Source organism: Ochotona princeps, chromosome 24, assembly GCF_030435755.1.
Source record: "Ochotona princeps isolate mOchPri1 chromosome 24, mOchPri1.hap1, whole genome shotgun sequence".
NCBI lineage: Eukaryota > Metazoa > Chordata > Mammalia > Lagomorpha > Ochotonidae > Ochotona > Ochotona princeps.
The window spans coordinates 23841904-23854569 of record NC_080855.1 but is presented as its reverse complement, the minus strand read 5'-3'; the positions used below and the strand labels follow the sequence as shown (position 1 = coordinate 23854569).

The 12666-nt window shown below is 53.4% G+C and overlaps 1 protein-coding gene across 6 annotated transcripts in view; it reads right to left on the bottom strand.

The window, feature by feature from the left end:
- Nucleotides 1-12666, bottom strand: part of KATNIP (katanin interacting protein) — a 165253-nt gene that overhangs the window by 15535 nt on the left and 137052 nt on the right. For all 6 annotated transcript variants that reach the window (XR_009247561.1, XR_009247564.1, XR_009247565.1 and 3 more), the window contains 3 exons: nt 5479-6240; nt 4019-4227; nt 1851-1929 (listed from right to left, as the gene is read on the bottom strand). Coding sequence is in view for 1 of the 6 variants with exons in the window: in XM_058680531.1 (XP_058536514.1) it covers nt 1851-1929; nt 4019-4227; nt 5479-6240 (1050 nt within the window). In the remaining 5 variants the exon portion in view is untranslated. The remainder of the gene's footprint in view (nt 1-1850; nt 1930-4018; nt 4228-5478; nt 6241-12666) is intronic.

The window sequence follows — 12666 nt, the reverse complement described above, 5'->3', positions numbered from 1 at the left end:
AAGCTACGCAAGAAAGTCAAGCAACCCTTGACTTTTTAGCTTCATAAAACAAAACAAAAAGATTCCTATTTTTTGCTTAACTCAGCTTGAATTCAGTTTTCATTGCACACACACACACACACACACACACACACAAAGAAGAAAGAAAAGAATTCTGATCAACACTGGAACATCTGGGACTCCATGCTGACTAAGCGACAGTTGTGTCTTCTGGAACGCACAGCTCTGCAGTGTATTGGCAACGGGGGCTCTGGATAAACGCACGCTTTGTTCCATCCAGTACTGGATGGGTGACTTTGGGCCTCAGTTGCTTAATCAAATCTGGGAAGCCAGGGGAGCAAGGGGTCAGGCCAGAAGTCAGAATTGTTTCAGGTCTAGGATGATGGGGAGGTAGGAGAGGGAGAGAGGCAACGTCACAGCTCTTGTCCACATGAGACAAAATGAAGCCAGGATGTGGGGCTACCAGGATACGTGCCTGGCATCGTTGACAGGGCATTGAGACAAGATCACCATCAGCCATGACCTTGGCCTGAGGATTCCTGAAGAAGCTGATGTGGTGCATGTGGGTTAAGAGGGAGGACTTCTGGGGTGGTACCGTGGTTCTGTGGGTTAAGTCACCACTTGTGTTACCTTCATCCTGAAGGAGTGCTGTCTGTAGCCCTGGCTGTTGGATTTCTGATCCAGCTACCTGCTAATAATGTGCCTGGCAGGCAGCAGATCCAGGACTTAGAAGTCCCGGATGGAGTTTCTAGCTCCTGGCCCAATTGTGGCTGTTGCGGCCATTTGGGGAATGAACAGGCAGATGGAAGGTCTTTTTCTATTTTTCTCCCTCTCTATCACTCTGCCTTTCAAATAAATAAGTAACGACTTGATAAGCCAGTGCCTGGGAGGCCCACATTTTGTACAGGCACCGATTGAGTTCCAGCCGCTCCACTTCTGATCTTGCTCCCTGCTAGTGGCTTGGGAAAAGCAGCAGAAGATGGCCCAAGCGCTTGGGCTCCTGCACCCACGTGGGAGAACCAGATGGAGCCCCTGGCTCCTGACTTCAGCTTGGCCAAGCTCCAGCTGCTGGGGCCATCTAGAGAGTGGATTGGTGGATGGATGATTCTCTCTCTTTTTCTCTCTTTCCCTCCTTCAGTCACTGACTTTCCACATAAATATGTCAATCTTGCTTAAGGAAAGAGTGGAACTGTCTGGAAGGGTACATGAAGGTATGGGAACAGATGCAGTGGAGCTGATGGGATCTGCTCCAAGGTCACACCCCAGTAGTTGGCCAATCCGGGGTCACAGTCTGGGTTTTCTCTGGCTCGTGGGACAGTTTAGAATGTTAGAAAAGTAGCACTGACATGTGCTAACTGGGAGTTTCCACAGGATACTTGGCATTACCAATGTCTGAGAGGGTCAGCGACGCAGCACACGGGCCCACAGGGAGGACTGTAGGCTCTTGTTGCTCAGGGCCCGCTTGGTGGAGAGGACAGCTTGAACCCCGGTTCAGACAGATGCCCCCGGAACCCTTCTGGGTCTCTGATTCTCTTGCCCCACACCTTCTGGAATCCCACTGCAGCCTCTAGGGCTGGGGATGTAGCTAACATATAGGATGATGTGAACGCAAAATTGAAAAAAAAAAAAAAAAGCCCCACTTGGGAGGACACCCTGGAAGCAGCTGCCTTCCTCACAGGACCCTGCCTGGAGCTGAGCACAGGCTGCTTTCTGGCTGTGCTCATGCCATGGCCTGGTGTCTCTGTGCACTGTACAACCCGCCCGACTGTCCAAGACACTCAATTCCAGCCCTGACCCCCGAAGGCCCTCCCTCTACCTGAGACCCCTCCAGGAGAGACAGAGGTACTCACAGATGCCATGGTAGACACCTGGCTCCGGCGTGGCAACTTCAGGCACAGGGGAGCTGTCAGGCATCTCCGGTCCTGGGCCCTGCACATCAGTTGGGAGGGAAGAAGCAAGTGGAAGGGTGCTGTAGTTTTAGGGATACTCATACAGCTGATTGCTGCTTGTCCAGACAGCACTGCCCACCCTGTGCCAAGGTCAACCCTTGCATGTTTTCTTTCATTTCTTGTCTTTGCGCAAGCTCTGAGACCAGCGACACGGGCAGGCCTAGAAACGTGGGCCTAGAAACATCTGATTGCAGGCTAGCAGCAGTTCTCCTGGGCAGGGGAGGGGATGGGGCTGCCAGAGAAGGTGCTTGGATTTGCTCAAACAAAGAAGGAAGAAAAGAAGGAAGGAAGGATGACAGAGACATCCATTGGAAAGATGGAGAGAGAATTCGAGTGGCTCTGAAGCCTGGCTGTTCACAGAATCAGAACCACTACGAGCAAGGCCAGAGCATCTACATTTTAAAGTTCTTCAGACAGGGACCAGATGTGTGGCACAGAAGGTTAAACTGCTGCCTGTAGCAACATGCATGAAGCCACTTCGGGGTCCAACCTTGCCAGTTCTGATCCAGCTCCCTGTTAATGTGCCAGGGAAAGCAGCAGCAGACAACCCCAGTACATTGGTCCCTGCCACTCAGGTGGGAGACCCCCACAGAATTCCTGGCTCCTGGCTTTGACCTGGGCAAACTGTGGCCATTGCAGCCATTTGGGGAGTGAACCAGTGGATGGGCGATCTCTTCAATTACCTCTCCCTCTCTCTCTCTAATTCTGTTTTTTAAATCCATACATCTGCAGGGTCTGGCATTGAAGGTATAATAAGTAAAATCACCAGCTTGCAACACTAGCATCCCACATGGGTGCTGGTTCGAGACCTGGCTGCCCTACTTCCAATTCAGCTCCCTGCGAATGTGCCTGGGGAAGTCGTGGAGGATGATCCAAGTACTTGGGCATCCTACACTAAACACTGGAGACCTGGAAGTTCTTGGCTTCTGGCTTTGAACCGGCCACTGTGGCCATTTGGGGAAGTGAACCAGCAGATGGAAGCTTTCTTTCTCTAACTCCAGCTTTCAAATAAATACATTGATGTTTAAATTTTTTTGTTGTTGTTTTGGTTTTCAGTTTTAAAAGCATATAGGTTGGAACCTAGTGAGTAAAGACAAACCTCTGGGGCCCGGCGGCGTGGCCTAGCGGCTAAAATCCTCGCCTTGAAAGCCCCGGGATCCCATATGGGCGCCGGTTCTAATCCCGGCAGCTCCACTTCCCATCCAGCTCCCTGCTTGTGGCCTGGGAAAGCAGTCTAGGACGGCCCAATGCATTGGGACCCTGCACCCTCGTGGGAGACCCGGAAGAGGTTCCAGGTTCCCGGCTTCGGATCGGCGCGCATCGGCCCGTTGCGGCTCACTTGGGGAGTAAATCATCGGATGGAAGATCTTCCTCTCTGTCTCTCCTCCTCTGTGTATATCTGGCTGTAATAAAATGAATAAATCTTTAAAAAAAAAAAAAAAAGACAAACCTCTGGACTCCTTTGTGACATGCCCTTGGGAAGTCACATAACCTGTCATGAGCCTGCTTGCTCCCTGGCAATAGTAACTGCCCCTTTTACCAGGAGCAGCCTCCTGAGGGCTGACGGTGGTGATGCTGCCATGCCCTGGACTTGGATCCCGGTGTACTCCAGGAGCTAACGCTGTGATTAGCTTTTACTTTCCTGCTAAATCTGCCTATTAAAAACATTTCTGACCTTTCCATCAAAAACAACAACAAGTGATCAAAAAGCACCCAGGGCCAAAAAAAAAAAAAAAAAAAAAGTCCTCCCCTGAGACCGACAACCTACCTCTAAATTACTGAGATGACATGGAACTGATTTCTTTCGGCTTTGATTAAAATTTGAATACTTTCTTCACTTCGGTTTAAAAAAAATAAAAAATAATTAGAGAATGAAATATGAGACACGGGACAGAAAACGAAGCAGAAAAATGGGGGATGTCAGAGCAGCGGCACTGGCGGCTTCAGGCTGATCCATCTTCATTCTGGCGTTGCGCCCCAGGTTGGGAGAAGCAACCGAGCTGAGTGGGGGGTGCCCACCCTGTGCTCCCACCCCACCCTGCATCGCCAGTCCTGCATCCCAAGCCTACCCAGTCATCTGTTGCCCACAAGCCAGCCTGGGTGAAGGGCCGCTCGTCGCCGCCGCCATCCGCCGTGCTGGGCCTCTGCAGTGCTTCATCGAGCTGCAGGTGGCACAGGGTCTGCACATCCATGTCAAACGTCTCATCCGCGCAGAAGATGGCCTCCAGGATGTCGTCGTCGGTGGTGAACAAAATCGTATCTCCAAAGTGCTCGGGGGCTGGAAGGGGCATGGTCAAGTGAGGCTGAGGGTCAACTCCACTTACAGACACTCCTAGACCAAGAATTTATACACCCCCTCACCCCTGGAGTGGGGGACTTTTGCTTTTGCCCAGGGCCATTTGGCTTTTCCTAACATCATTCTGGGGCCATATAAAATGAACATTTAAAAAAACCTGCCTGCTATAGAGGCTAGCACAGGGACACAGCATGCTAATCCTCCACCTGCACCAGCATCCCACAGGGACACTAGTTCCAGTCCCTACTGCTCCACTTCCAATCTAGCTCCCTGCTAATGCATCTGGGAAAGTAGCAGAGGATGGTTCAAGTCCTTGGCCACTGCATCCACTTGGGAGATCTAGAAGAAGTTCCTGACTCTCAACATCCTGGCCCAGCTTTGCCCATAGTGGCCATTTGGGGAGTGAGCTAGTGAATGGAAGATGTTTCTTTCTGTGTGTGTTTCCCTTTGTTGGGTAACTCTTTCAAATGAAATAAATAAGACTTGGGGGAAAACAAATCAGTCTGCCCTAGGTGCACTAAACTGAGTGCTACCTGTGGTTGCCTTGGCAGGGCGGGACCCATGGGTCAGATGTTCTCCGCCTATGACCTTAACCCATCAGCCTTTGCGCCCTGTACTCCTGAACTAGGAACGGTTGTTGATGGGTGTGAGCCACCCTTCTTGTCCATTTGCACGTGCAGTTCAGGCCCCCTGAGAACCAGGGAACTCAGGCGGGGACTTAATCTGATGAGCATTCCTAGGATGTGTCAGCAAACAAGGGAGAGTGCTTCAGTGTGGGAGGAGAGGAGGGCACTCCGGCAGGTGCCATGGCGCGTTGCCCGGAAGACACGTGAAGGGCTCCCATCTTAGGCAGCCTGGATCCAATGAGCCCAGGCGGGGTGCGGAGGCGCTCCCCGTGTTGTAGGCCTTGCCCTCTACAGCACACTGGGGATCTGCAGAGGCTGGCTCCCCTGTGCCTGTATCCTTGTACTCCTTATCACACCAGTTTCTCCTACAAGCATTTTCTCAGTTTGTCAACTTGCCAAAGAACCCCACTTTCTCAGACCCGGCTTCCAGGAACCCCACTGACACAGGGACTTAGCAGAGGAGCTTGAGTGAGGCTGTGGTTTCAGCCTGCCCATATACCCCAAAAGGTGTGGAGTCCTATGCAATGCTGGCCAGCCAGGGAATTTTTCTTCCCCACCCCTTAGCAGACAGGGGGCTTCGAGAAAATTCTCCCAGGTGGGCCCGTACCTCCGATCAGCGTTCCCGAGGCCTTGGCAATCTCGCCTTCGAAGATGAGCTGTGTGTCTAGCAGCATGGTGATGTCTCTCACACCACGGAAGGAGTGGATGCGAGACTTGTTGTAGTTCCAGATCCTGATGAGGGCGACTTGGCAAGGGTGTGCAAAGTCGATGGAGATGGAGTGGGACTGGCCAGGCGTGAAGGGGGCCAGCCAGACATGCATGTCATCCTGTGTCCGGTTCACCCCATCAATGAGGTTGGCAACCACGCGGGGGTCTTTCCCATAGGCCGGTAAGATGTTGATATCGGGGGGATCCGCTTGGATGCTGGCGATCTGCACAGGTTCGCCCTGAGAGCTGAAGATCTCGATGCCGTTCAGGCCCACATAGTGTCTGTCCCCCCAGGTGGATGTGATGTTGATGACCAAGTGCTGCCCGTAAGGCAAGACAGGGATTTTAAAGTCAAGGTCATTGGTGTTGTTGGTGGAGGCAGGGGCAACAGTGCTGGTCTCGGTGCTGTCCGTCATCTCCTGCCCCGGCTGTGGTTCCTGCTGCTCCTCCCCTGGCGGGGTCATGGATGGCTCACCCTGCTGGCCGCCCCTCTGCTGCTGTAGGAACTCATCCAGGATGTCCCCCTGGGACTCCAGGTGTGAGATGCGGCCCCGGTGGGAGTGGTCGAAGGCATTTAGGGAGTTCCAGGACTCATGCAGTGTGTGTTCCTGCTCGCTGCACCACCTCGACCGTGGCGGGGTCCTGGTGGACCAGGTGTCTCCTACAAGAGAGGTCATGGCAGGGGGTGAGGGTGGAGTGTGAAGGCCTGGCAGTGGCACACAGTGAAGTGGGGCTGTCAGCCGCACAGGGCTACACTCTAGACATGAGGTGTTTAGACATGGGTATGCTCTTGATGCCCATCTCGCTGCGCTGGAGGCCCTGCTGGCTGGCATTTGTTGAGTGGCTCCCAGACTGTTACCACTTTGCACCACATAGGATGGTCCCTGCATAGGGTATGGCCTCAAGTCCCACAACTGACATTAAACTTGGCAAAAAAAAACTCCTCCAAGCATCCTCATCTAGAAGCTACTTACTATTACCAATAATAATAATAATAATAATAATAATAATAAATTCTTGTGAACAATGACTTTCCTTCCCAAGAAGACAACTGACAGGAAATCCAGGGAAGCCTGCAGGGTGTAGTGATGACCTCTGCCAGACGTGACTCAGGGCACGGCTGCTGCCCTGGGTGTCTGACTCAGCAATGGCAGGAGTGGCGCCTGCCGTTGGTGGTGCCCTGACTCTGCCGAGTCTGCAGAGTATTTTCATGGCAGGTAGAAGGCTCGCAGAACGCTGACTGGAGTAAAGGCTGTCATGGATGACACACAGCAGGGTGAGAACAGCGACTGTGACCTGGTGGTGCCTGGGAAACCTTGTGCCTGCCCTGTGACTGACTCGGATTTCTAACTTTCCTACATGGACGAGGACGCTTTGAGAACATTCCTGGGAAGGCTCATGCGGTGGGCTGGGGGCAGGCTCAGAGGTGATGCCTGGGCAGTCACTGAGGGCTTCTGATGCTGGTGGAGCTCATGCCATGGGTCTCCGCAGGCCAGTGATGGGGAGAGCTGGGGCTGGGCATCTAAGGGCTAGCATGCCAGGCCCCCTTGGGCCAGGCTGCAGCACCTGCTGCGGAGGCTGAGGGAAAGAGTAGGAGGCACCAATGACTTTTTGGCATTGACAAGCAGCCCATCTTTCATGTTCCATTGGCCTTAAATGGGTCAGGATCTATAATTTCAAGGACTAGAGCCCATGGGTTGCCGCCTGGCCTCAGCACACACATTGCATGATTAGGCCACCCCTGTTAAAGACTCGTGTGAGAAGAAGCCAACAACTTCACAGAGCAATGATGATGGTGTAGGAGCTCACAGCCAGTGACACAAAATGGAAATTCTTTATTCCATGAGAGGGTTTCATTAGCAGAGAGAGATTTCCGTATCTGGACATACAAGGCTGATATACCCTAATCACCAGGAAGTAATTACAGAAGATGTAGTGAACCTGCATCCTTTGGCAGTTCTTGGATTAAGAATTGGGAATCTCTCAGGTTGGAATGAAATGGGACAAGTGGGTAGTTAGCTTAGAGTCATGAACTGGAAGACACACCTCCCCTGTTCACTGTCAATCTCCCTTGTCTATCAAATGACCTCTCCCCCAGAAGGTATATTTTCCCAGCCGGGGACATGGAGGTGGCATCAAACAACCACACCCCTTCCTAGGCACATATATCATCTGGCAACATGGAGGGGCACTCTTCCTGTAGACACAGGATGAGGCGGGAACATTTCTCTCTCTCTTCCTGCAGACACCCTTCCTCTCTTGGCCCACTCCATCCCTCAACACGCCCCACGTTGATCTGTGACCCCTTCACCCTTTCCATAACCGTTTCAATTAAAAAAAAGGAAAACATCCTTGGAAAATGTGCCTATTTTCTATTTTCATTCTCCCACCAACCTTTTATAGTCAAGAAACAACAATGAGGGATTATAAATGAGCCAGGCAGATGGCAAGAGAGTGCGTGTTCCCCTAGGTGGGACGGCTTCCTTGGGGGCAGGGGACGCTGGGCCTGTCCATGCAGGCCTGCCACCGTGGCCCACCATCATCCAAGGTGTAGCTTTGGGAAAATGGTGGCTGATGCCTCCCCCTGCCCGACATTCTGTTTTCCCTCCTTTCCTATGGCACTCCGTTTCCTGCATGTCTTCTAAGGGGCCGGCATCCATCAATCACCTCTCCTCCCCGGGGTCTTCCATCATTCCTTCCCCATGACACCTGTTCCCCCTCACTGCTGCCTGCACACGACACATCAATCTTTCCTCCCTAAATGAGAAGGAAGGAACAGGAAGCAGACCCAGTCCCGTGGCTCCAGTTGGCTGGCTCCTGTCCTATTTCCTCCCTCTTGTGGGCAGGCACAGTGCCCCCGACAGCGTCAAGACTACTCCCTGCCACCTGAGCCTGACCCCACCGCCCTTTCTCCTGGGCACAGTACTCCAACCATCCTTTGGAGCGCACTCCTTTCAGGCCATCCAGACCAAGTTGCACACTTGCCTTCCAAGCTGTGCTCCAAGGGGGTACTCTCTCTAAACCGAGCTGGAAGGATGCCATGTGGGGGGTTGCCAGGGGCTATTCTGCTACACTGTAGTAGGCACAGGGACCTGCCTGAGAATGTCGCCAACATGGGGATAGGTGCTGAGAGACAGTCCTGAGGACAGCGTGTGAGCCAAGGCTCCAGCTGTGTCTGAAGTCAAACCCTGGCTGGCTTCCTGCCCACTGTATTCCTATGTGAACCCCACAATCCCCACAAGCCACCATTGAAATCGCTTTCTCTGAGTGAAAAGTGGCATTGCCCCAGCACCCAGCATTTGTCCACTGCATACCTGATACCCGGAGCAGGTCTCTGCCGCTAGTTATGTCCTTGTCTCCCTTCTCCTACCCACACAGCTTCTGCTCCTTCCCGCCTTCCCACACCATCCTACATAGCAACGGCTGCTCTCGTATCCCAGCGGCGCCACCATCGAGCCTCCTAAGCCCGGGAGTGTCCCAAGGCCTCGGCTCCATCTCTCTGCCCTCCCCCAGCTCTTGGCACAGGCAGGTGCAGTTCAGCTTCCTATGTCAGTGTCTGGATTCTCCACCCCAATCGTCACCGTCCAGCTCCAGTTGCTAGATGTGGCTACTCTGTCACTTCAAGCTCCATACTCCCGACATGATCTCGACAGCCACAGCCCCAGTGCCCAAGTGGTCCCCGCTGATTTCCACAACCTCATCCCACTGCCCCCAGGCCCGTGATCACTCTGCTCCTGCCATGCCTTGGCCTCCAGGTGCTCACCTAGCTGGCTCTTGATCACTCATCTCCTTGGAGAGGCTTTCTCTGGCACCTTGTCCTTGGCACACTGTTGTGCCCAGTGCCCAGCACACACCTGGTATAAGGGAATGCTTCATAAACGTCTGTTACTAGAGAGGGCTGGTTAGTAGCACCGCTGTACCCACCATCCCCCCGCCCCCTCCCCCACTAAAACAGGCCTGCAGGCAAGGGACTCCCCTCCACCTGTCAGTTCTCTAGCACCTGTCTTCTTGCCTCCTCTCCCTCCTTGTCTGCTGTTAAAAGACCCTAGGAGTTCTTCCGGCCTCTCCTTCCAGGCACGTGTCCTAACAGCTGGCACAGGGAGCTCCCCATCTGGGCTGTGCAGACTTGCGCCACTGGCGTGACCTCATTTCACCTCACTGGAGGCATTGGCCTGGGCTGCTTTGCAGGTGCTTTATTTAGGAGATGGCAGTAAATGTCAGGCAGCAAGGACTGGGCCTGGGCGGCCTGGGCGGCCTGGGCGGCCTGGGCCTGGACTGGGGAGGGGGCACCAGCCAGGCAGGGGAACTTGGCATCTGTTCTGCACCCACTTTCCGACTTGCTCTCCCTGCCCTGTGCCCTCAGGGTTTCGATGAGGAGGAATTAGGGGTGACTGCTGCCTGGAACCCCACTAGTCTCTCTGCCTCCCCAGCACACTAGACTTCTCTCCCTGGAAGTTGAGAAGCTGATGGGATCACTGCTTATCTAGGGCTGCTGCGGTGCCTTCCTTAATCTGGACAGACGGCGGAAAGTGGTTGCATCACTCTGCAGGCAGCCAGGTTAGGGGGAGGTGGGAGCCAAGATTCCAGAACACTCCGGGCCTGAGAAGAACACCAACTATGAAGCTTTGCCCTAGAGTGTCTGGAATGCCAACAGCACCACTGGGAGGCTGCCTGTACTGCTACCAAAACAGGAAGAGCACACCAAGGGCTACTTCTGTATCTCTGGGAACTTCCCTGCAGCCTTTGCTGATTGGACAAGGAATGCACACCTGATCCAAGTGGACCAGTTAGCTTCTCGCCCTGAGACTCTGCCACTGGTTGCTGGACCTGGAGAGCCCAGATGTAGTCACGCTAAGGGCTCTGAGGTTGTCTCCTGCCATGTGAACAGAGCAGAGGAAGCTGATGTGGGGTTAGGGAGGGGAAGCAGAGCAAGTGGCAGTACACCCACAGAGAAGCAGAGGCCAGCTTTCCGGATCCTCCCTCCAGTCCAGGACAAGTGTCCATGCTCTCTGCCTTTGGGTTGGGGTGCCCTCTGAGATCAGAAGCCCGTTCTTGTTCCTACTGGGCTGATGAGATGGCATTCCCCTGCCGTCGACTGGCCCCTAGGGGAGACCCTTCGGGGACGCAGATGTGCCTATAATGGCTCTTCTGTGAGACACAGGATCCTGGGACTCTTGCAGTGAGAGTGCCACCACTGCAGTCCCAGGGAAGGGCTCCAAGGCTCACTGGTCCCGTCTGCATGCTGGGAGGGCTTGCCCTGTGCGGGGTCCACAGAGCATGGCTACAGGCTTTGGCTGTGGGTAATGGGGAACTCAACATTTCTAAGCAATTGACTTTTTCTTTTTTAGCATGACCAGCTTAATAAAGCATGGAATCTCTGGGGCTCGGCTCTTAATATGCCATTGAGCCAAGCAGGGAAATGCCTGGAAAGAGAAATTAAAGTGAGACAAGGTCTTGGGAACTTGGGCAAAGTTACAGGAATGTTGATCACCTCGAAACCTCCCAGCTCCGCGCATGTCTGGTTCACGGGAAGGCTCAAAATAACCTGGCTCTCCCAGGGCACCCGGGGTAGTTAGGGGAGCATGGATTCTGGAGCTGCACTGTCTGGGGCTCAGATCCCGCTGTAGCCATTGCTGGCTACCTGCCTTCCAGGCTTTCTGATGGTTCTCTGGCAGTCTGCTTTTCTCCTTGACAGCCCGTCTGAGTGTCAGAGCTCAGCTGGGGTGTAGGCAGCAGGACTGAGTGAGGTTGGAAAGCTTCATACTGATGTTTCAGAGCCTGGCTCGGGCATCCTCAGTGGCTGACATATCAGGGGTCTGGACACCTACTAGACACTCGCTAACAGATGCCAATGTGACTCATTATGAACATGAGCATCGGGGTGTGTGATGCCTCATTCCATAGCAGAACTCGGGTTCAAGTCCTGCCTGCTCTGCTTCCCATCTAGCTTCCTGCTAAGGGAGTCCAGGAGGCAGAAGATGAGGGCTCAAGGACGTGTGTCCCTGCCACCCGCATGGGAGACAAGATGGAGTTTCTGGTTCCTGACTTCGGACTGTCCCTGCCCCTGGCTATTGAAGACATTTGAGGGGAGTGAACCATCAGGTGGAGGATGTCTCTCTTCCTTGCTCTACTTTAAATAAGTTTTTTTTTTAAATATAAACATCAGCTTTGCATGTAGATAGATCATGGTGGGGCAGATTCAGAGAGAGAAGGCGTTGATGATGATCATGACAGGGACAGCGGCAGCTCCTATGTGTCAGGCACCTGTCCAGAAGCCGTGTCTGTATATGATCTCATTGGATCCTCTGAGCGCTTATATGGGTAAAGGCCTGCAAAGGCTGGGGCTGGACCAGGCACTGGGAATTCAATCCAGGCCTCCTGCATGGGTGGCAGGAACCCAATAGCCCAGGCCATCACTTGCTGTATCATGAGTGTGCATGGGGAGCCTCCTTAGCTAGAATGGGGAGCAGAGGGAAACCCCAAGCACTCTGATAAAGGATGCAGCACTGGGCTCCCCTAGGCCAAATGCCTCCCATGCTATGCTGCTGTCATAAAGCACTGTCTTACTTGCTCTTCAAAACAGAAATCCAGGGCTGCTGGTGGTGGTGGTATTTCTTTTCACAAGCAGAGGTGCACAGGCTCAGCCACATTCCTGGCTTCTCTTGAAACAGGACAGGGGAGACCTGGTGGGCTTGCATGGCATTCCTGAACAGGAGTAGCATCTGCCCACTTTGGAAGAGCTGGTGCCTGCCTGTTTGCCACAGTCCCCAGCACTCCTTATGATCCCCCGAAGCACAGGCCAACCCACTGCTGGTTATCATGATGCTCATCTGATTTTTTTTTTTTTACAGCCCAACTAGGGATATGGTGAAGTCACTGGGGATCAGGGGTTCTGTCAGGGACAGAATATCAACATCTAGTAGGAGAGAACCACGGATTGGCGCAAGGACAGATCTCTGTCACGCTCTTGAGCAGTTTAACAGGCAAAGTGTGTCCTGCCCACTTCACTTACTTCCTGCCACCTCTCTGGCCCCTGAAATGGACAGTTAATGCCCCTGCCTCCCACACTGCAGCTGAAGAATCAAGC